The 25,311-nt window shown below is 32.2% G+C and overlaps 1 protein-coding gene across 5 annotated transcripts in view; it reads right to left on the minus strand.

Moving 5' to 3' along the window:
- Window positions 1-862: 862 nt before the first annotated feature.
- Window positions 863-25,311, minus strand: part of LOC143045687 (ubiquitin conjugation factor E4 A-like) — a 31,358-nt gene continuing 6,909 nt past the window's right edge. For all 5 annotated transcript variants that reach the window (XM_076218374.1, XM_076218373.1, XM_076218375.1 and 2 more), the window contains exons 2-19: window positions 21,580-21,713; window positions 20,720-20,824; window positions 20,212-20,315; window positions 19,485-19,652; window positions 18,956-19,103; window positions 18,502-18,713; window positions 17,583-17,768; window positions 17,250-17,367; window positions 16,489-16,707; window positions 14,822-15,079; window positions 13,831-14,087; window positions 13,269-13,426; window positions 11,552-11,744; window positions 10,868-10,981; window positions 10,133-10,384; window positions 8,056-8,307; window positions 3,809-3,966; window positions 863-3,027 (exon numbers count right to left, since the gene is read on the minus strand). In XM_076218374.1, coding sequence (XP_076074489.1) covers window positions 2,913-3,027; window positions 3,809-3,966; window positions 8,056-8,307; window positions 10,133-10,384; window positions 10,868-10,981; window positions 11,552-11,744; window positions 13,269-13,426; window positions 13,831-14,087; window positions 14,822-15,079; window positions 16,489-16,707; window positions 17,250-17,367; window positions 17,583-17,768; window positions 18,502-18,713; window positions 18,956-19,103; window positions 19,485-19,652; window positions 20,212-20,315; window positions 20,720-20,824; window positions 21,580-21,697 — 3,135 coding nt within the window. In that variant the 5' untranslated portion in view covers window positions 21,698-21,713 and the 3' untranslated portion in view covers window positions 863-2,912. The remainder of the gene's footprint in view (window positions 3,028-3,808; window positions 3,967-8,055; window positions 8,308-10,132; window positions 10,385-10,867; window positions 10,982-11,551; window positions 11,745-13,268; window positions 13,427-13,830; window positions 14,088-14,821; window positions 15,080-16,488; window positions 16,708-17,249; window positions 17,368-17,582; window positions 17,769-18,501; window positions 18,714-18,955; window positions 19,104-19,484; window positions 19,653-20,211; window positions 20,316-20,719; window positions 20,825-21,579; window positions 21,714-25,311) is intronic.

The following is a 25,311-nucleotide window of genomic DNA, read 5'->3' on the forward strand; positions in this document are numbered from 1 at the left end:
TCTGGAGCTGGCATGTCAGTTAACTGCTAGTAGTCTGTTGTTATTTATGTATTATTGTCATTTTATTTATTTTCTTTTGTTACATCTTTTGACATCAGACTCGGACTTCTCTTGAACTGAATTTTAATGTGCGTATTGTTATTGTTTTACTTTTCTACATTGGCTAGAGGTATAGGGGGAGGGTTGAGATCTCATAAACATGTTTAACCCCGCCGCAATTTTGCGCCTGTCCCAAGTCAGGAGCCTCTGGCCTTTGTTAGTCTTGTATGATTTTAAATTTTAGTTTCTTGTGTATAATTCGGAGTTTAGTATGACGTCCATTATCACTGTACTATTATGCATATTTTAGGGGCCAGCTGAAGGACACCTACGGGTGCGGGAATTCTCGCTACATTGAAGACCCATTGGTTGCCTTCGGCTGTTGTTTGCTCTATGATCGGGTGGTTGTCGCTTTGACATATTCACCATTTCCTTTCTCAATTTTATTTGATGAAGTTAAAGTTACATCAACTTGAAACTTAGTACACATGTTCCCTATGATATGATCTTTCTAATTTTAATTCCAAATTAAAGTTTTGACACCAATTTCATGGTCCACTGAACATAGAAAATGATAGTGCGTGTGGGGCATTCGTGTACTATGGACACATTCTTGTTTCTCTCACTTTTCCATTATTTTCAACCTGTAGTAAATGTGGAACAACACATTATAGAACACTCATCTAGAGGTCTCTTCTAGAACCTTCTCAACTAAACAAGTATTATATAACTGTACCTCCGAAATATTTTTATGTGAGTAAACCATTAACCAAATTTTTAACATGATATAGGACATATAAACAGATGAAACGACAACTTTAAATTCTTCTCATATGACTTTATTAAATTTTTTGCACAAGTGATATTTTCAGGTATACAATAAAATTTAACATTATTCTGCAAAACAAACATTATAAAGCAAAAATGTTCTAATACAAAAATTAACAATGAAAGTAGTTCATTAAAACATATTGCAAATAAAACTGTAAACACTAAGATATTTCAAAATGTTGTTAAGACATCTAGAAAAAAAAACAGCAATTTGTTTGATAATGTATGATGCATCATGCACATACATACATTTTGTATATATATGGATTTTTTTAGGAATTTATATGAATTTGACACCCTTCTATGATTTGTTAGGGCTTCTTTTTATCCACTTAATTAACAAATATTGCATAAACATGATCTTGACTTATCAGCAAACTAAACATTTAAGAAATGCAAAATTGAAAATTGGTAAGTGGAACATAATATTTTTAATCCAATTAAACTATATAAATGACAAACTTGCCAAATAAAACAGTTTATCATCAGAATTGTTGCTTAAAGAACAAGATTTAAAAGCTTGATAAAGTTAAAGATGGAAATGTCAAACCTATGTCTTGTCTCCAGAAGAGCGATAGAAAAATAAAACATATCTAAATCATATAACTGATTATTGAATAGAATCTTGTTTCTGATACTTTTTAAGTATGAGGGGGAACAAAATCTATAACAACTTTATAAAGGAATCCTGATAGAAGCTCCAGTAGGAATGCTAAAAACATGTAACATTTACAGAACAAAAAACAAAAAAGCCTTTTTCTTTGATGCAGCTAATCAGCTATCAACCTTATTCCTACATTAATAAGAGAATAATGTTACATAACAAGTTATATCTTGACACAAATATTAATGAATCACATCATATGATTTGCACCCTTCTCCCATGATTTAATATTTCATACCTGAATGGTTAAAATATGGCTCCTTGGTCATAACCACAAAACAATTTGCATAACTTATCTCATGTATGATAATAGATGAATAGTTATTAACTACCTAATTCATGTCCTAGATGTTCTGAATATATAATCACTGGTTTTGAATATTGCATGATTTATATGACTATGAAACAATCAAACAAATAATCTTATAATTCAAAACACATAATTCATATGAATATGAAATAAAAAAGCGATGATTGTACAATTTTAAACATATGATACTTGTTAACAAATAATAATAATTTTACATATATAACAATATAAATTAAAAAAAAAAATAAATAAGAAACAACAACATAAGTATCTGAAATATTAAATGCCTAGAACAACACGTTATGTTTTTTTGAAGCATTTCAGTTATGCAATGCCATCTTCATTTCTCTCCTTTTTTTACAAATCAATTGCTGTTTGGAAAAACCTTTGAAGAAAATGACCCAAAAAAATCTGAATTAAGTTAGTCCCTTGATTAATTTGCAAGATCTTACTTCCACCATCTATATCAACCGAATAATTTGTAACATAAAAAAATGATTCTTGAACACTGAGCTAAAATTATCAACATATGATTTTGTTTTGTACTACAGATCATTGTATGAAAATTTCATTGAAATCAGAAAAACATTAAAACATCTGTTTAAAATGATTGACAACAACAGTAACAGTGAAATGCTGTACAACTTCAGGTAAGATACTAGTAGTTATTTGTATGATTTATAACTGTTGCAAAGTAATCTATGGTCGCATTGATTCAAGTAACCATGAAAGTCACCAAATACTTTTCTGCATGATCAAATATAGTTATTACTAAATAAATTACATTTTCAATGAGTTAAACCCCACCTATTGTGAGTACACTTAATGACTGAAATTGCAAATAGACCCAGTCAATTAAACTGAATCACATTTTCCATTCAATGCATGTTTTCTGTATAAAACTCCTATGTTCATTCTTATTGCACAAACATACAACTATGACATACACAAGTTTAACAAATGTTTCTATCACAGAAAATATATGGTTTCATATTCTTGTAGACAGTGCTAAACATTTCAACATTCTGGAATTCTAGTTTTTTGTCTATTAGTTCTATTCATCTACTATCAACTTTTATTTCGATGTTCTTCTTTCCAGGCTTCAATCTTCTCCTGTAGTTCTGCATGTGGTATAACCATATCTAATGATAATGCCTCCCTGTTGAATGGATCATTCTGATCGCTGAAAAAAAAAAAGAAATACAAATTACTTCAAAGGTTGTCAAATTTACAACTCATAACATGTTACCATTACAAATAAGAAAAGACCTCTATTTTCTTGAGAGTAAATAATGCATAACACTGATTTACTGGTAGGTCTAAGGATCCAGTATCATGGAACTTGTATTGATGCATCTAATTGACTAATGTTTGGTTATGGTAGATCTATATACTAAATTGAGCCCATGAGTAAATTAGATCTATCTATGAAATTGATCATTTGAGTGAATTATCTCCATCTACAAAATTGAGCACATTAGTAAATTAATCTATCTAGGAAATTGAGTCAGTACATGAGTAAATTGGATTTATCTTCAAAATAGGACACATCAGTAAATTAGATCTATCTAGGTTACTGAGCGCATCAGTAAATGATCTATGAAAGAAAATGAGCATATGAGTAGATTAGATCTATCTACAAAATTGGGCGCATGAGTAAAGGATTTATCTATGACAATTGAGCACCTGAGTAGGTGTCTGATTATGGTAGTCTTTGGTAGATCTGTCAATGAAATTGAGTAAAGTGTTTGGTTATGATAGATCTATCCACAAAATTAAGCAACTCAGTAAGTGTCTGGCAGATCTTTTTTTCCATTTTAGAATCTGAGTAAGTGTTTGATAAATTTATCTACAACATGAATCACATATTATACCTGAGTAAATGTCTGGTAGATCAATTTTAAAATTTAGAATCTGAGTAAGTGTTTAATAAATCTATCTACAACATGAATCACATATAATACCTGAGTAAATGTCTGGCTATGGTAGATCTGTCCACTATATTCCCAGAAGAAGGTAATATCACAGGATCTTTCATTAATGTTCCCATAATTTCATCTAAGAATTCTTCTGGAGGATCAGCAAATAGTTCTTCATCTGCTTTCTGTTGTACTCTTAGTTTCTATAAAAAAAAAATTCTGAGTCATATAAACTTGCATGCTATCTTAAAATGCTCATGACACAATCCTTTAGTGGTGTACTGATTGATAGTTTAGTTTATGAAAACAGGGGTCATCTGTTTCCAACCATGCGAGGGCTGTATATAGCCGGTCAAGGTTGTTAAAAACTTCCATTATCATTTATCTATTAAAATTAAAATTTGGATTTGACCTAGCTTTCCGTATCTGTGAGTACTTAAAACAACCTCTCAAGAGCCTGAATCGCTCACCTGGTAAACAATGCCTTATTGAACATATTGAACCATGCCAGGCAAACATGTACAGCTAACAATTCTTCAATATTACAAATATATATGACTTACTGTTTATAAATAAAGAAAATGAGACCAAAACACAAACACTTAAAACTTAGCAATGGACTGTGAAAATGAGGTCAAGTTCAAATAAAACCTGCGTAACCGACATATAGATCATAAAGTATTTTCATACACCAAATATAGTTGACCTAATGCATAAAGTATTAAAAAAATAGACCAAAACTAAAAAAGTTAACTTTGACCACTGAATTATGAAAATGAGGTCAAGGTTAGATGACACCTGTCAGCTAGACATGTACACCTTACAATCATTCTATACACCAATTTTAGTAAACCTATTGCATATATAGTATAAGAACTAGAGGCTCTAAAGAGCCTGTGTCGCTCACCTTGGTCTATGTGAATATTAAACAAAGGAAGCAGATGGATTCATGACAAAATTGTGTTTTGGTGATGGTGATGTGTTTGTACATCTTACTTTACTGAACATTCTTGCTACTTACAATTATCTCTATCTATAATGAACTTGGCCCAGTAGTTTCAGTGGAAAATGTTAGTTAAAATTTACAAATTTTATGAAAATTGTTAAAAATTGACTATAAAGGACAATAACTCCTTAGGGGTCAATTGACCATTTCCGTCATGTTGACTTATTTGTAAATCTTACTTTGCTTAACATTATTGATGTTTACAGTTTATCTCTATCTATAATAATATTCAAGATAATAACCAAAAACAGCAAAATTTCCTTAAAATTACCAATTCAGGGGCAGCAACCCAACAACAGGTTGTCAGATTCATCTGAAAATTTCAGGGCAGATAGATGTTGACCTGATAAACAATTTTACCCCATGTCAGATTTGCTCTAAAGGCTGCGGTTTCAGAGTTTTAAGCCAAAATCTACATTTCACCCCTATGTTCTATTTTTAGCAATGGCGGCCATCTTGGTTGGTTAGCCAGGTCACGGGACACAATTTTTAAACTAGATACCCCAATGATGATTGAGGCTAAGTTTGGTTTAATTTGGCCCAGTAGTTTCAGAGGAGAAGATTTTTGTAAAAGATAACTAAGATTTACGAAAAATGGTTAAAAATTGACTATAAAGGGCAATAACTCCTAAAGAAATCAACAGACCATTTTGGTCTTGTTGACTTGTTTGTAGATCTTACTTTGCTGAACATTTTTGCTGTTTACAGTTTATCTCTATCTATAATAATATTCAAGATAATAACCAAAAACAGCAAAATGTCCTTAAAATTACCAATTCAGGGGCAGCAACCTATCAACGGGTTGTCCAATTCATCTCAAAATTTCAGGGCAGATAGATCTTGACCTGATAAACAATTTTACCCGATGTCAGATTTGCTCTGAATGCTTTGGTTTTTGAGTGATAAGCCAAAAACTGCATTTTACCCCTATGTTCTATTTTTAGCCATGGCGGCCATCTTGGTTGGTTGACCAGGTCACCGGACACAATTTTTTAACTATATACCCCAATGATGATTGTGGTCAAGTTTGGTTCAATTTGGCCAAGTAGTTTCAGAGGAGAAGATTTTTGTAAAAGATGACTAAGATTTACGTAAAATGGTTAAAAATTGACTATAAAGGGCAATAACTCCTAAAGGGGTCAACAGACCATTTTGGTCATGTTGACTTATTTGTAGATCTTACTTTACTGAACATTTTTGCTGTGTACAGTTTATCTCTATCTATGATAATATTCAAGATAATAACCAAAAACAGCAAAATTTCCTTAAAATTACCAATTCAGGGGCAGCAACCTATCAACGGGTTGTCCGATTCATCTCAAAATTTCAGGACAGATAGATCTTGACCTGATTAACAATTTTACCCCATGTCAGATTTGCTCTAAATGCTTTGGTTTTTGAGTTATAAGCCAAAAACTGCATTTTACCCCTATGTTCTATTTTTAGCCATGGCGGCCATCTTGGTTGGTTGGCCGGGTCACCGGACACAATTTTTAAACTAGATACCCTAATAATGATTGTGGCCAAGTTTGGTAAAAATTGGCCCAGTAGTTTCAGAGGAGAAGATTTTTGTAAAAGTTAACGACGGACGACGACGACGACGGACGACGGACGACGGACGCCGGACGCCGGACGCCAAGTGATGAGAAAAGCTCACTTGGCCCTTTGGGCCAGGTGAGCTAAAAACAGACCAAAACACAAAAACTTACCCCTATGTTCTATTTAAAGTAAGGGCGGCCATGTTTTTTGACGGATCAAAAATCGAAGCACACACTTTGTGCAGGATAATCTAAGGAACTATCATGCTAAGTTTAATCCAAATCCATTCAGTAGTTTCAGAGGAGAAGATTTTTTAAAGTTAGCAAATATGATGAACAAATTGTGAAAAATTGTCATTAAAGGACATTTACCCCTTAAGGGGTCAATTGACAATTTTGGTCATATTAACCTATTTGTAGATCTTACTTTGCTGATCATTTTTGCTGTTTACAGTTTATCTTTATCTATAATGATATTCAAGATAATGACCAAAAACTGCAAAATTTCCTTAAAATTACCAATTAAGTGGCAGCAACCCAACAATGGTTTGTTTGATTCGTCTGAAAATTTCAGGGCTGATAGATCTTCACCAAATGAACATTTTTACCCCATGTCAGATTTGCTCTAAATGCTTTCGTTTTTGAGATATAAGCCAAAAACTGCATTTGACCCCTATGTTCTATTTAAAGTAAGGGCGGCCATGTTTTTTGACGGATCAAAAATCGAAGCACACACTTTGTGCAGGATAATCTAAGGAACTATCATGCTTAGTTTCATCCAAATCCATTCAGTAGTTTCAGAGGAGAAGATTTTTTAAAGTTAGCAAATATGATGAACAAATTGTGAAAAATTGTCATTAAAGGACATTTACCCCTTAAGGGGTCAGTTGACAATTTTGGTCATATTAACCTATTTGTAGATCTTACTTTGCTGATCATTTTTGCTGTTTACAGTTTATCTTCATCTATAATAATATTCAAGATAATGACCAAAAACTGCAAAATTTCCTTAAAATTACCAATTAAGTGGCAGCAACCCAACAATGGTTTGTTTGATTCATCTGAAAATTTCTGGGTTGATAGATCTTGACCTAATGAACATTTTTACCCCTGTCAGATTTGCTCTAAATGCTTCCGTTTTTGAGATATAAGCCAAAAACTGCATTTGACCCCTATGTTCTATTTTAAGTAACGGCGGCCATGTTTTTTGATGGATCAAAAATCGAAGCACACACTTTGTGCAGGATAATCTAAGGAACAATCATTTTAAGTTTCATTCAAATCCATTCAGTAGTTTCAGAGGAGAAGATGTTTGAAAAATTGTTAACGACGACGACGACGGACGCCAAGTGATGAGAAAAGCTCACATGGCCTTTTAGGCCAGGTGAGCTAAAAAAGATACTTTGAGTTTGAATGTATTGTTTTTCTGTTAATTGTGTTTGCCTTAATGTAAATTGGATAAATCAAGCCTTTTTCAGCTGATTTTTGTTCTTATGTTGAGTTGTTACACCAACACTGTCTATGATGATGAAAAGAGTTAAACACTCACAAACAAGTTTAACAAAGCCACATCCTTTATGTGCCATATAGGCCTTCACGTGCTAGGATCATGTAATCAAGCAGTTGCTATTTGTGTTAGAATGCATTTAGTTGCTTATTTGTTGTAATGGTATCATTTAGGCCATTGAATTTCTCTTATGAAGGTAGTTTGAAAATGTAAAATACAGTTCAAAACTTAATTAATTTACCTGATTTTTTAAATGAAGATTTTCCATATTTTCTAACATTGAAGCAGGTTTATGTATTTTCTTGAGAACGTTAATAGCTTTAGGAAAGAGATCATCGGAGTAAGATCTTCCATCATTAACAACAGCAATACAAAAGTTAACATCCTCCTCTAAGTTGAGATAAATCTGTGATATGTCAGATACTGTCTCTTGAGGTTTAAACTCATATTCATCTTTGTCTTTCACTTTAAAATTTCTTTGTTTTGGTCCAACCTGAAATAATACATTTATAAATATCATTTTCTAGTAAATTTGATTACTAATCAAAAGGTTTAACATCTAAGCTTTTAAAAAAAAATATAATGAAGAAATTTATAATAAGCAAGTTAACATTTGTAGTATGTGCGTTTGGATTGATGATGTATCTTTTTGTAGTATTCACTGTTGTGACAGTGAGTAATGTTTTTTCATAATTGATTTTTATATACTAAGCTGCTCATTATTGAAAAACTCTGTGAACATTTACTATGGCAAGCATGTGAAAGTTAAACTCCCTTAAAATTTCATTTTTATCTAATATTTCATGGTAAGTGTTTCTCAGTTAAGTTTTCTTTGTGTACTGTTGTATGTCTGTTTGCTTTTTTTTCTTTTAGCCATGAAGTTGTCAGTTTATTTTTCTTTTAGCCATGAAGTTGTCAGTTTATTTTTCTTTTAGCCATGAAGTTGTCAGTTTATTTTTCTTTTAGCCATGAAGTTGTCAGTTTATTTTTCTTTTAGCCATGGAGTTGTCAGTTTATTTTTCTTTTAGCCATGAAGTTGTCAGTTTATTTTTCTTTTAGCCATGAAGTTGTCAGTTTATTTTTCTTTTAGTCATGAAGTTGTCACTTTTATTTTTCTTTTAGCCATGAAATTGTCAGTTTATTTTTCTTTTAGCCATGAAGTTGTCAGTTTATTTTTCTTTTAGCCATGAAGTTGTCAGTTTATTTTTCTTTTAGTCATGAAGTTGTCACTTTTATTTTTCTTTTAGCCATGAAGTTGTCAGTTTATTTTTCTTTTAGCCATGAAGTTGTCAGTTTATTTTTCTTTTAGCCATGAAGTTGTCAGTTTATTTTTCTTTTAGCCATGAAGTTGTCAGTTTATTTTTCTTTTAGTCATGAAGTTGTCACTTTTATTTTTCTTTTAGCCATGAAGTTGTCAGTTTATTTTTCTTTCAGCCATGAAGTTGTCAGTTTATTTTTCTTTTAGCCATGGAGTTGTCAGTTTAATTTTCTTTTAGCCATGAAGTTGTCCGTTTATTTTTCTTTTAGCCATGAAGTTGTCAGTTTATTTTTCTTTTAGCCATGAAGTTGTCAGTTTATTTTTCTTTTAGCCATGAAGTTGTCAGTTTATTTTTCTTTTAGCCATAGAGTTTTCAGTTTATTTTTCTTTTAGCCATGAAGTTGTCAGTTTATTTTTCAACTTCTGAGTTTGAATGTCCTTTCTTCTCTTTTAAAGTAAGGTTTTGCACTTTCAATATGTTAAAAGCTTTTATTACAGGCATACATGCAAGGTATTTTTTATTTAAGTGGGCGTTTAGATTGTTTGTGGTTAAAGTTGAAACTAAAATATGGAAATTGGGTATTACTGCCAAATGAACAACTATCAATAACATCAAAAGAATAAACCTATCCTATAGGCTCTGGACTTGCAACAGGCATGTTTATATGTATGTGGCAGGGTCTAATATGTTGGTGAATGCTAAAACCTCCCCTCACTTTGGATAATAGTGTAATAGTGAAGCAATTTGACTAACTGTATAAAAAAGCAATTTGACTAACTGTATAAAAAAGCAATTTGACTAACTGTATAAAAAAATAACTAGTAAAATGCACTTATTAAATCAGGAATATTTATTTTAAAATAATATAGATTTCTGTGTGATTGGTATTCTGTGTCTTACTGTCTGAAGGCTTATCAATATGGCTACAAGTAGCAGGACAATGTTACAGGACTTCTTCACCACTTATTTATGTAGAACTATTTGTTTGCCCAACCATTAGGCAGAACATATTTTTTTTATTGTATTTTCGTATTCAATAAAGTTTTTACTCATACTTACTAAATTGACCAAGAAGTAATTTAACATTCCTGAGATTCGATCAACCATAGAATTATGACAAAATATTGTTTTGATCTCTCTAGTCAATAGTTCTAACATATGTATGGTATGATTTCCCATCACATTATGATAACGAGCTATCATACTAAGTTGTCGTAGACTCATTTCAGCTTCCTGTCTTTGTTCAGGTGTCATGTTGGTCCATTCCCCTTGTTCTTTGGCTTGTTCCTTATCTTTGATTTGACTCATGTACTGCATTGAAAAGAACAATTTTATACTTTTGTTTTTTCCATTTTATCAATTTTAAATTGAAATCATGTATTTTCATTAATTTGCATTCTATTTTAACCATGTTCTCTTTGTATTTTTTTTTTGTCTTCTTCTGTTAAAATCTGATCACTTTCAAATACATGTATATAAAAACTGTCAATATTCAAAATGAAAGAACAAAATAGTTTTGACACATTGTCTCAATAATGAATAACGGTAAAGTGTTACAAAGGTGAATGATGAGATGTTAATATTAATAGTACTAATTTTACTGTACAAGAGGCATTAAGTTATATTATAACTGTGCTGTCAGATATTAAAAAATATCTGATAATGTGTAAATATTTCAATATAGGTGAAAAACCATATATAATGTTTTGGTATTTTTTAATTTTTTTTAGGTAGATATCTGATTGAAGTTTACCCAACATTATATTTCTTAACAATAACTATAATTAAACTTACATCTAATGCCTCATCTAACAGGAAGATAGCATCGTTAATGAGGAGATTTATAAACCTCAGGAATAAAGGTGCATCTGTTGCTTCTATATTCTCTTCAGCAAATCTGGATAAACTCTGAAATATAATTTAGGAAAATTCTATAATTGGAAAATTACTTCTATATTACTTTAGTTTGTTTATATCTTGAGTTTTTTATGGGATTGTTTTCATTAAATAAATCTCTTAACTACCAAGGGTTATCTCCCCTATCAGAATAATCAAACTATTTCATGTCATATATTAACAACTGAGATTTTTTAACAGACCATAAGAGACAAAATAGACGAAATGTAAACTAAACTGACCAGAAGAAAAAAAACATGGTTTGAATACATTTTTATATAAATTCCTTTTTTTGCATTAAAACTAAGCTGTTTTACAATGTTTTGTATAGCATTCAAATAAAAATATTGAATAATTAACTAGCGAAGTCTTTGATGGCTTCCGTCCCCATCTTTTATGTAAATATTCATTGTGTTTATAAAATAATGTTTATTTGAACATTTCACATCAAAAGCAGTTATGTTTAGAGATGAGGAATGGAAACTAAGAAAGATAAATATATATATTTATCAAACAATTATTCACTTATCATATTGCATTCTTTTTTGACAAGCTTTGTGTTTCTTGATTTTATCAAAGTACCTTAATGGCATTTCTATGTGATTCTATTTCCCATATATGTTCTAGTACTTGGTACATAGGTCTTCTGTAATTAAACTTCTGTTCAAACTGTACACTCTGGCCTGTCATCTCTATACTAACAAATACATGTAGTAACTTTTCTGCCAAATGGTCAATTAATGGATGCTGTACAAATAACTGCCCTTTATAATATCTGTAAAACATGGGTTAAATCTATTAGATGAACAGGTTGGTAAGAAAAACTTTTTTTCTGGAATATGACAGCATTTTTGTAATTGTTCAGATTTGGTTTTTAAAAGTTGCATTTTTGGTTTAGTTTCAATTTTTAAGTTAGCCTTAAAGTTTTGAACAGTGCTTTTCTCATTGTAATTGCAGATATTACAATCTCTGGCTTATTCCTTGTAATTGCAGATAAGATCATAAAAAACATACATAGAGATATAAATGTGTATCTGACCATCTTACAGTGTTTATATATCTCAACTTGTACGATTCGCTCGTGTATGTAACAATGTTTTGATTTTAAGGAGAGAAATGTATGTATAACTGAAAAATTATTACACCAGGGTTTTCGATATCACAAACTAGTCAAAACATTTACTAAATTTTATCATCGGTATAAGGACATCATTCGGAAATATAGCTCAACATGCAGACTTCTTAAACGTTCAGGTATTTCATATCCAATATTTTATGGAAATATTCTTTATAAAGCACAAAAATGTTAGTATTCACCTCAGAAGCTAACAAAACCTTTAAATAGACTTATCAAGAAGGGATATAGTTACAATACTGTTGTCAGGTCATTAAAGATTGCATATTTTGGCGTTAATATTGATTCACTAATAGGGTCTTTGCATCGGAACTAAACACATTTATTATTAATAAACCAGTTGTTGGCATGACACAGGTTATGTTCTTCTCATATATGTTATGATGGTATGATACTAAACCCCTTACGGGGAGGATTGTGTCTGATATTCATATGATGAAGAGATAATTTTTCAATCAGTTTAATTGAAGTCTGGAGCTGGCATGTCAGTTAACTGCTAGTAGTCTGATGTTATTTATGTATTATTATCATTTTGTTTATTTTCTTTGGTTACATCTTCTGACATCAGACTCTGACTTCTCTTGAACTGAATTTTAATGTGCGTATTGTTATGCTTTTACTTTTCTGCATTGGCTAGAGGTATAGGGGGAGGGTTGAGATCTCACAAACATGTTTAACCCCTACGCATTTTTGCGCCTGTCCCAAGTCAGGAGCCTCTGGCCTTTGTTAGTCTTGTATTATTTTAACATTTAGTTTCTTGTGTACAATTTGGAGTTTACAATGGCGTTCATTATCACTGAACTAGTATATATTTGTTTGGGGGCCAGCTGAAGGACGCCTCCGGGTGCAGGAATTTCTCGTTGCATTGAAGACCTGTTGGTGACCTTCTGCTGTTGTCTGCTCAATGGTTGGGTTGTTGTCTCTTTGGCACATTCCACATTTTCATTCTCAATTTTATTACAAGTAGCAAAACAATTCTAGTTTTACAGCTCACATAATTACTTAATTAACTTGCTTAGCAATGATAAACATTCTAAATATTTCAAAATTTCAACTAAATCAGGCAAAATTATAAATAATGTATTAACCTTGATAAAAGAGTATGTCTGTACTTTACCACAAGTTAACAATCATGTGGAATAACAATGGAACTTGTGTATTTACCTTGACATTAGAGCTCTGTTCTGGGTTTGATCACTTGGTAACAACATAGCTAAAGTTTCAGCTAATTCTGCTCTCAAATGTGGGTTCTTCATACGATCTGGATTACCCATATATACCAATATCAATGTCATAAAATGGCTTAGTTTCTCACCAACAAACTGAAAGAAAATCATAGTTATTAGCTGCTTTATACAAATACTACATGTATATTCAGGATAACTTAAGAACATAAATTGATGTGTACAAATGCTTAAATTATATTTGCTTAATCTATGTTATTGAGCTGCTGTCTAATTGAAGTATAACTGTTTCCCTTTTTTTATAGTTACTACAATAAAACATGCTGAAGAGATGGCTCATGTTTAACATACCATTGGTAAAAGGGAGGCAACACACAGCCTAAACCACAAGCTACATGACAGATATAACCATGGTGGACAGTTCATCAGGAGCATTACCAAACCAGTTGTAGTAAAATACTTGTGAAATGATCCTGATTAACTTCTTAGTTTTTTAGTTAATCCTATTATACCTATTGGACACCTTTACCGTATTAACATACCTCAAAGACTTGATCTTTAAATCGATGCAAAAATTGTGTAAAGTCTGTAATATTTCCCATAATAAATTCTGGAATGCATGATAGACATTTTGGTGCTTCATCAGGAAGAGGGAGTGTAATATCACTGAAGCATTGTGGGTTATCCTTCACAGCAACAAGGCACATCCATGTTGCAGTTGATATGTGAAAGTTCAATGACATTTCTAAAAATTTGGGTTCTGTTACAGCTGCCCTAATACTTAGGTAAATAGTCATTCCTGTATAAAAAAAAATACATGTATCATTAAGGTTAAATGAATTACAAAAGGAAAACTTAATCTCATACTATAAAATGTGTGTAATGTGTATGCACATATCTATGAATGTAATCTGGATTTTTTTAATAAAAATTGTAATAAATATATCTGTATTTCAGTTTAATATGAGTTCAGTCTTCTTTTATAAATGTCTCTTTTCGGTTCACCCTCTTTTCAATAGTATTAATAGTTAGAGGGATAAAAGTAATCAGTCAAAATGCTAAATATTTAATCCATAGATGTTCTCCATCCCTGTAATAGATATTTTAAACACGATCTACTGAAAACCAACTTATTTTCGTGAATACTTGAGTTCACAATAACCCCTTCGTAGCCTACTTCATGTTAACATGTTTTTGTTTAAGAAAGTATCCAAGTATAACAATTTTAGAACAATTAATATTGGCTATACATGAAAATAAATTGTTTGTCAAAAGTAGTTTGTTTACAGTAAAGTCTGTTCTAGAAAATGCTATGTCCCCCCCTCACCCGCCAGGGAAGGCATTCTTTATTTTAAATATTATGTGGGTGGTTGTATTTGAAATACCAAAATGCAAAGGGGAGTGTTGTTCTAATTTATTTTTATTTCTGAGTTTGGTGGGGATTAATAATAAGTGCTGTTCCTTGGGGGTGGGGGTGGAGGGAGGGACATACTATTTTCTCGAACAGCCCTAATGATAACAGATGCTTCATACCTTCTTCCATTTTACTTTTGAGCTGTCTGACTGGTTCCATTGAATCATTTCCTCCTTGGTTTGTAGCATCCTGATATAAACGTTGTATTCTTCCTAAACTTTGATTTAGCTTTACAAACTTTTCATTCAAAGGTTTGAACCCCATATTTAAACATTGATGAGTCAAGAAAAAACACTCAGATATAAAATTGTAAGATTCTAAAGGTTCCAATTGTTCATTTTCTGCCAGTGGTATTAAACATGTCTCTTTATTCAACCCTAAAAATAAACAAAATTATTTTAAGAAATTTCAATACAAAGTAAAAAGAGTTTTAATTAGGTCTTTCCACTTTTCCGTGGAAAGACCTATTGGATTTCTTCTGATTGTTATTATTTTTTTTTTTTTTTTTTTTCTTCCACCTAATTTTTTTCCTTCGCTGTTTTTTTGTTTCGCAAGATGTCGCTTAGATTTTTGGAATATGATATCGAACAGTTTATACGCTTTTGAAACCAACTCTGCTTAACCGAATACTTTCCCAAATAAGAGTTATCCCCCCGAACACTGTTTTCCTTGTTATCTCTAAGGCTTCGTAACCGTATAAGAAACAGACAAATTTATTTTTCCAAATTGCTCGTTATATCATCAGGATGTTGTGTTTTATTTTGACCGAAGCCGTATATACATGTAGATTCCATATGAGAGTTATCCCCCCTTTTATGTTTGATATAAGAATATGCATTTCTAACTGGTAAACCATAAGTGATAGAGACCTAGGGTCTTTTGATTTGAGATCCTTGGTCCAAAAAAATGAAAATAAGGTCAAGGTCAAAGGGCAAGGTCATATTATAAATTTTGATTTTGGCTTATTTTCACTTATTTTCAAAAGCCATATAACTTATCGACAAATTATTTTTACTAAATTGTTAGTTGCGACATGTCGTAACTTATAAATTTTGGTTGAAAGGGTGCGTAGACAATAAATGGGAGTTTTCGCCCCTCCTATGTTTAGAATTATGCATAAAGTGATATTACTCATGAACTATACATATTAAGGAACTAGTGTCTTTAGGTTTAAGATCCTTAGTCTATGACCTTGAAATTGAGGTCAAGGTCATAGGTTAATTGGACGTTCTAGATTTTGACCTTTGCTCCAAATTCATATTTAGACATCATAAAGTCATAGGAACTGACATATCAACTGAATTTTTAATATTTTCACATCAAAATATGTTGTAAGTGGTGGAAAGACCATCAATGGTTCTCTGAACAATTGGTTTTTAATTTAAGTTTGTAATTTTTAATAAATAAATTGCTTTTAGTAGCCTTTTTGAAAAATATTCCCTTTCCATAAATAAACAACTATCATGCATATAAACAATATACATATATAGAAAATCTGTTTAAACATAGTAATAGTGGATCCAGAGATGATTTCCTCATTCTTTCAGGTAATAATTCTCAAATACATCTTTAGATAAGAAAATCAAAATATGAAGTCTAATAATGGTAGTAATTCTATTTGATTTCACTGATTTCCTAAAGCACTAGATAAATAAAACAGCAGCCTTGCTTTACTTGTACAGAAAACTGAATTAAATCCATAAAAATATTTGTCTTTTAAAAGCGTAAGTATATGTAACAATGATTTTCTAAATTACAATTTAGGGGAGACAATTACTTTACTTACCAAATGCATGTATATTTTTCTGTTGGCTCTTGTCGTTGTCATTATTAATGTCCACAGAACAATAGGTGGGTTGCACTTTAAGAAGTTTGTCACATTGTGGTTCAGAGAAAGGCACAGACAGTTTTAACATTAAATAACATAAATTTAAACAGAATCCATCATATGCATACATCTGATTAAATAACTGAGGCATCTGAGCTGACCAAATCTTAGATTTACCTACAATAAAAAAAAAGGAGTCAAAAATGTTTTTAAATGATGAACGTTTTGGCCACCTATTCATGGTACATAAGTTGATAAATGAGTTAATCCATTGGTTTCAAACAAGTTTTTTGACCACTTTTTCCTAGTACATGAGCTGAAAAATAAGTTAAACCATTGATTTAAAATAATGTTTTTGACTCGTTGAACAGACGAGGACAGAATTCACCTAACATCAAGGGATGAAAAGAGCTCACAATTAAGTCAATGATTTATAAGAAGTGGTGTGTAGTGAAATAAAAATTCTATCATATGTTAATTTGGATGAGGCTTTTATCAAATAAACTTGATACTGATTGATTTACTGTGAACTTATGTTTTAGAGGGCAGAAATTTTTGGAATTGAGGGAAATTCTATTTTTTTTGGATTTGCCAGTCTGCATACCAGCCTATTGAAAACAAGTACTTTGTTCAACATTTGAAATTTTTGTTTACCTATAAACAAAAAATAAAAAATATATTGGTAACCTCATAGAAAAATGAGATCACACTATACCCACCTGAGTTAGCAGATATACATCTACCTATCCACAGTAGTGTACCATGTTTAGCCTGTGAGGATGATTTGATTAAACTTAGGAAGAAGGTATGAACTTTATCTCCAATTCTTGTCAAAGGCTACAATAAAAATTACAATGCAGTTACTAAATAAAGAATTAATATACAATGAAAAAACCGTAGACACCTGATTCAGGTAGATACATTTTGTAAAAAGTGATGGCTAAAATGTTTCTTGCTTTTTTTACAATCCAAGAAAAGGATCAAATTGTTCAAAAAATTATACTATTCCAACTTGATAAAAACAAAAAACATATGAAGTGTATTAACTATACCTGATGAATATTGTTCTCCATAGCATCAATATCTCTTTGTGATTTTGATGCTGGATCTGAGAAAAATTCACATGGGCCAAGTTCTGACCTAGGAATAGAACTAAAGCAGAATAACGACCCTAGTAAAGTCTGTTCATAGGTCTTTCCTTTGTTCCAATCTCTTGGTGCACTATGGTCCAGCAGTACCTATAAACACCATATTTATTATATAAATATATTTTCAATATTATAACTAAAAAATATAAATAATGAACCTTTTAGTTAGGAAGCTGATTATGTGTAGATGGGGAAGCTACAGATATTTGATGTGTTTTTTTTTAATTTTTATTATTTATAACTTCCAATTTACAACATAATAATATACACAAATATAATAGCAATAAATAATATATAAATCTATAGATATTATCTAATAAATACATCTTTCTATTAAGGAGCAATTTTTTTTTAAACATGTATACAAATATAAGATAGAGAGTAAAGCAGTTTGAACACCAGAGAGAGAGAGAAAAATAGAGAGGGAATATTGTGGTGAGTGTTCAATATAATTAATCTAGACATTGAATTCTATTTTAGTATAGTAAGTATATATATATATATATAGATATTTGATGTTGATTTTCTTCTCAAGAAAGAAGTTGGAATGGTGAAAGCAAGAAAAGCAATTGAGATGAGATGACAAATGATAATCTGATAATCGCTATTTTACCTATGATTACGTTGTTAATTTCATTGACAACATGCATGTGTGTCCTTGGTTTCTAGCAATAATTTTTCATATCACTTGACTGTGCTGAGAAAGGAAACTATTAGTTAGATCAAAGGACAATTTCGAAAAATAGCGATAATAAATTTAAAAGTTATTTTGATAAATGATTGGTCAGTATTGAAAACATATTATAGTGATTGTGAGACTTACCTTAGCCATTTCTGGATGTCTTGTAAAAAATACCATAAAATCTATATTTTTGAGAACATTTGGGTTCATCAAGGTACTATCTTTCATCATATTGTTCTTCAGTGATTCTAGAACTGGTTTAAATACGTCATTTAAAGATCCATCTTCTTTACTTTTATCTATCTCTTCCACAACTCGATCAAAAAATTCTACCATAATCACATGACTATATGCTGTAATGTAGAAACACAGATAAATTCATTATCCTTTCAATACCACAAGCATTGGTGTGGCTTTTGAAATTTTGGTCCTTCAAACCAAAAGACATATTTTTCAAGAATTTGTCACTTTTGCATATAAGTTTAGTAACATAACAATTATAAAACAAAGTAAATTCAGGATTTCCAACATACCAGATTACCCATGTAATATTTTAGAAGAAACTATCAATCAATCATCATTTGTTCCTACTTACATGATAAGAAACTGTCCTCTGACTGATAAATATCAACAAACTGTTTGGACAAGTTCTGTTCATATAAATCTGGTTGTTGTAAACAGGTCTTAGCATTCATAACAATCACCGCCTTGCATTTATTCATTTCTGCTTTCATCTTTGGCATCTGCAATGAAATTGTGTGTGTGTGTAAATAGCCTTAAGAAATGTACAATGAACTCAATGGTTTGAAACAAGGCATCAAGGTAATGATATAACTCCCAAGATACTATTTAATCAGAACTAATCTCTTAACGTGATAAAGATATTGCTCACATAACTCTTACTATAATTTTCAATAAAACCAGATGAAATCCTGAGAACATTTCCATTGAGGAATATCATTAAAAATATTTGTGGGCACCTTTTCTTTATCCAGACTTACTTATTTGTAATATTTACTGTTAAATAAATCTAAGCACAAGATCCAATATAAAATCATTTCCAACTCCAATGAAGTTTAGTCCACATTTTCAATGGTAATATCTCAAGTAAATCATATATGTACCTTATTTTGACTTTCCATGTTCTTTACTCTAACATAACACTGATATAGGTAATGTAGAACTTGTGATTCTCCAGCTATTCTTGCAGACTCAGCATCTTCTGTTTTAGCTGATGTAAGTGATACTATATATAATCCTGGCTCTCTCATAAGTAATCTCTCAAATACAGCCTATTGATAGATCATACTAAATATAATGAACAAGTAATGTTTATACATTCCTTGCAAAAAAAAGAGGCATCTAGAAATCTATATGGCTTGGTTGACTCCTCAATTTATGTTTTTGTGTGTTTACATTGATATATCTTAATGGTAATAAAAAAATTGTTTTACACAAATTTCTACTTTATTGAAAATCTCTAATCTGAGTTTCACTGAAAAGTAGCACCTTTAGATAACTAATCCAGTCAATTGATTCATCCTGATTAAAAACCCATTGATAACATAGCCAATGGATCTGTTGCAATCGGCAGAGTAACAACAGATAAATTACCCAACAATGGATAACATATTATCCAGAATGTATAACTTCACCCATCAGGTTGGATACATATCCAGTAACGGGCTACAGCCAGATATTGTAAAAGGAGCTAGGAGTGATAAGGCAATATCATTATCATCAAGCACTGTTAATTTTGAGCAACTTTTTCTATATATTTACTTAGGCTTAGTCAATTTGTTTCAGTAGTACAAATTTGGAGAAACAGTCTGTCGGTCAACAGATACTTACTTGTTCTAAACAGTCCATATCTAACCATGTTTGTCCCTCTAAAGTCTGTGCTAAGTCTGTCATAAATACACATCTAGATGGTCTTTCTGTATAGGCTTCAGGGTCTGTAATGTAGGAAATATCATGCATAAAACGTATCCTAACAATTAAATTCACATGTAATCACTTAGCTTTTATCATGTTTATCATTGTAGTATATAAAACTAAGAAACCGTTTTGTAAAAACTGTATAAAGCCTAGCAGTGATGTAACTGTACAAATAAACAAAAAAAAACATCAAATTTATTTTTTCGGTAATAATTATATATAATCAAATTAAACATATATATATATAAATACATTCCCTATTTCAATTCTTAATCTTAAAAAATAAATAAATGAAATTTAAAATAACATTCAGTACATAAAATCAAAAATTTGGATAGTATTTTTCCTTGTACCTAACATGTTCAAATGCAAGGGTGATAAGTTTGTTATTGCCTTATAACTGTCTTCAAATGAAACTGACCTTTTTCAAGAGTTAGCAGAAAAATGGTTTCTATGAGATTGTTGATTTCTAGTTTATACTCTGCCACAGATTTCCAGTCTTCAGCTTTCATTTCTACTGCTATAACTACAAAATCATTTGATAATGTTTATCTATACTTGGAACTTGTATAATTGTATATTCAAAACTTGAAACTGCATTTAAATATTCTTTCATTTTTTAATGAATAAATTAGGCTATTTTATCTGGAGATAAATTTAAACTAGGAGCTTGCTTAATGTTGATGAAAAACTAACTTATGACATGAACTTCATAGGTTGAGTTCCATAATGTAAGAAAATCTAATGTACACCCTATTCAGTAGAAATGGAAACTCTAATCTGCCAATTATTGATAAATGTGTAAAGTATATCATTGATGTTGATGAGTGTTACATTTTAAAATCCACCTCATAATCAGGCAATATCACATGATGATGAACTTGATACCAAATTTCAGGAAGCTCTGATTTGAAGAAAATTGCCATTAAAATGTTTATGACAGACAAACATTTCGAGATGTTTTTTCTGCATCAAAAATGTCAACAACAACAACAACAATACTTTATTTAACATTAAGCTATATAACTTATCTTCCCTTAGTTCCTAATCATAGAAAAAGCATAAACAAAAGGGCAAACATATATGGTATATTAGTAAAAAAGTCAAGTATGATGATTATATTCAATACAACTTGGTAAAAAAAATAAAAAAAATACCCATGATAAAATAGTCTGACAGTCACTAGATAAGATATAAAATGGCTACACTAGCAAGCCAAACATATATAACATAAATAAACATGATTAATATGACTACATCCTATAAATAAAATAGACATACCTGGTTGTGATTCAGGTGTTTCCTGTTCTTCCTTAGAAGATTGGAAGCTATAGGGCACATCTCCACCAGTCAGCAAAGCTGCAAATGGATTGTTTGATAAATCTTTCTGTTCCGTCATCTTTTCATCAGATATCCTGCAATATTTAAATTAAAAGCATGAATAAAAGGAGATCTATATATATATATATATATATATATATATATATATATATATATATATATATATATATATATATAACTCGTCTAAACATCAACCCAACAATGTTAGATCTGTAAATTTGCTTTCGCAAATTTTTGGTTCTTCCCTCGCCGGGATTCGAACCCATGCTACTGTGATATCGTGACACCAAATCGCCTGCACTGCAGCCGTCCCGCTAGACCACACGACCACCTGGGCTCTCAAAAAAAGAGCTTTCGGTGGGCATGTGTTACCTTTCCACGTCAGTTTTAATCTAGCGGCGTACTACAGTACATGATATATAAGGCATGAAGATGTTATTGTTACAGATCAGCTAAATTATCTATAGTAAAGGATCCTACAAATTAATGTAAGATACAGTCACAGAAAATAATTATATTCATAAGTACGTCTGAGTCAGTGACAACCCTACAACAGATGTATCCATCGGATCGCCATCAATGATGGTGATACATGGCTGTGTACATAATGTATATACAACTCGTCTAAACATCAACCCAACAATGTTAGATCTGTAAATTTGCTTTCGCAAATTTTTGGTTCTTCCCTCGCCGGGATTCGAACCCATGCTACTGTGATATCGTGACACCAAATCGCCTGCACTGCAGCCGTCACGCTAGACCACACGACCACCTGGGCTCTCAAAAAAAGAGCTTTCGGTGGGCATGTGTTACCTTTCCACGTCAGTTTTAATCTAGCGGCGTACTACAGTACATGATATATAAGGCATGAAGATGTTATTGTTACAGATCAGCTAAATTATCTATAGTAAAGGATCCTACAAATTAATGTAAGATACAGTCACAGAAAATAATTATATTCATAAGTACGTCTGAGTCAGTGACAACCCTACAACAGATGTATCCATCGGATCGCCATCAATGATGGTGATACATGGCTGTGTACATAATGTATATACAACTCGTCTAAACATCAACCCAACAATGTTAGATCTGTAAATTTGCTTTCGCAAATTTTTGGTTCTTCCCTCGCCGGGATTCGAACCCATGCTACTGTGATATCGTGACACCAAATCGCCTGCACTGCAGCCGTCCCGCTAGACCACACGACCACCTGGGCTCTCAAAAAAAGAGCTTTCGGTGGGCATGTGTTACCTTTCCACGTCAGTTTTAATCTAGCGGCGTACTACAGTACATGATATATAAGGCATGAAGATGTTATTGTTACAGATCAGCTAAATTATCTATAGTAAAGGATCCTACAAATTAATGTAAGATACAGTCACAGAAAATAATTATATTCATAAGTACGTCTGAGTCAGTGACAACCCTACAACAGATGTATCCATCGGATCGCCATCAATGATGGTGATACATGGCTGTGTACATAATGTATATACAACTCGTCTAAACATCAACCCAACAATGTTAGATCTGTAAATTTGCTTTCGCAAATTTTTGGTTCTTCCCTCGCCGGGATTCGAACCCATGCTACTGTGATATCGTGACACCAAATCGCCTGCACTGCAGCCGTCCCGCTAGACCACACGACCACCTGGGCTCTCAAAAAAAGAGCTTTCGGTGGGCATGTGTTACCTTTCCACGTCAGTTTTAATCTAGCGGCGTACTACAGTACATGATATATAAGGCATGAAGATGTTATTGTTACAGATCAGCTAAATTATCTATAGTAAAGGATCCTACAAATTAATGTAAGATACAGTCACAGAAAATAATTATATTCATAAGTACGTCTGAGTCAGTGACAACCCTACAACAGATGTATCCATCGGATCGCCATCAATGATGGTGATACATGGCTGTGTACATAATGTATATACAACTCGTCTAAACATCAACCCAACAATGTTAGATCTGTAAATTTGCTTTCGCAAATTTTTGGTTCTTCCCTCGCCGGGATTCGAACCCATGCTACTGTGATATCGTGACACCAAATCGCCTGCACTGCAGCCGTCCCGCTAGACCACACGACCACCTGGGCTCTCAAAAAAAGAGCTTTCGGTGGGCATGTGTTACCTTTCCACGTCAGTTTTAATCTAGCGGCGTACTACAGTACATGATATATAAGGCATGAAGATGTTATTGTTACAGATCAGCTAAATTATCTATAGTAAAGGATCCTACAAATTAATGTAAGATACAGTCACAGAAAATAATTATATTCATAAGTACGTCTGAGTCAGTGACAACCCTACAACAGATGTATCCATCGGATCGCCATCAATGATGGTGATACATGGCTGTGTACATAATGTATATACAACTCGTCTAAACATCAACCCAACAATGTTAGATCTGTAAATTTGCTTTCGCAAATTTTTGGTTCTTCCCTCGCCGGGATTCGAACCCATGCTACTGTGATATCGTGACACCAAATCGCCTGCACTGCAGCCGTCCCGCTAGACCACACGACCACCTGGGCTCTCAAAAAAAGAGCTTTCGGTGGGCATGTGTTACCTTTCCACGTCAGTTTTAATCTAGCGGCGTACTACAGTACATGATATATAAGGCATGAAGATGTTATTGTTACAGATCAGCTAAATTATCTATAGTAAAGGATCCTACAAATTAATGTAAGATACAGTCACAGAAAATAATTATATTCATAAGTACGTCTGAGTCAGTGACAACCCTACAACAGATGTATCCATCGGATCGCCATCAATGATGGTGATACATGGCTGTGTACATAATGTATATACAACTCGTCTAAACATCAACCCAACAATGTTAGATCTGTAAATTTGCTTTCGCAAATTTTTGGTTCTTCCCTCGCCGGGATTCGAACCCATGCTACTGTGATATCGTGACACCAAATCGCCTGCACTGCAGCCGTCCCGCTAGACCACACGACCACCTGGGCTCTCAAAAAAAGAGCTTTCGGTGGGCATGTGTTACCTTTCCACGTCAGTTTTAATCTAGCGGCGTACTACAGTACATGATATATAAGGCATGAAGATGTTATTGTTACAGATCAGCTAAATTATCTATAGTAAAGGATCCTACAAATTAATGTAAGATACAGTCACAGAAAATAATTATATTCATAAGTACGTCTGAGTCAGTGACAACCCTACAACAGATGTATCCATCGGATCGCCATCAATGATGGTGATACATGGCTGTGTACATAATGTATATACAACTCGTCTAAACATCAACCCAACAATGTTAGATCTGTAAATTTGCTTTCGCAAATTTTTGGTTCTTCCCTCGCCGGGATTCGAACCCATGCTACTGTGATATCGTGACACCAAATCGCCTGCACTGCAGCCGTCCCGCTAGACCACACGACCACCTGGGCTCTCAAAAAAAGAGCTTTCGGTGGGCATGTGTTACCTTTCCACGTCAGTTTTAATCTAGCGGCGTACTACAGTACATGATATATAAGGCATGAAGATGTTATTGTTACAGATCAGCTAAATTATCTATAGTAAAGGATCCTACAAATTAATGTAAGATACAGTCACAGAAAATAATTATATTCATAAGTACGTCTGAGTCAGTGACAACCCTACAACAGATGTATCCATCGGATCGCCATCAATGATG

The sequence above is a fragment of the Mytilus galloprovincialis genome, chromosome 9, assembly GCF_965363235.1.
Source record: "Mytilus galloprovincialis chromosome 9, xbMytGall1.hap1.1, whole genome shotgun sequence".
In the NCBI taxonomy this organism is placed as follows: domain Eukaryota; kingdom Metazoa; phylum Mollusca; class Bivalvia; order Mytilida; family Mytilidae; genus Mytilus; species Mytilus galloprovincialis.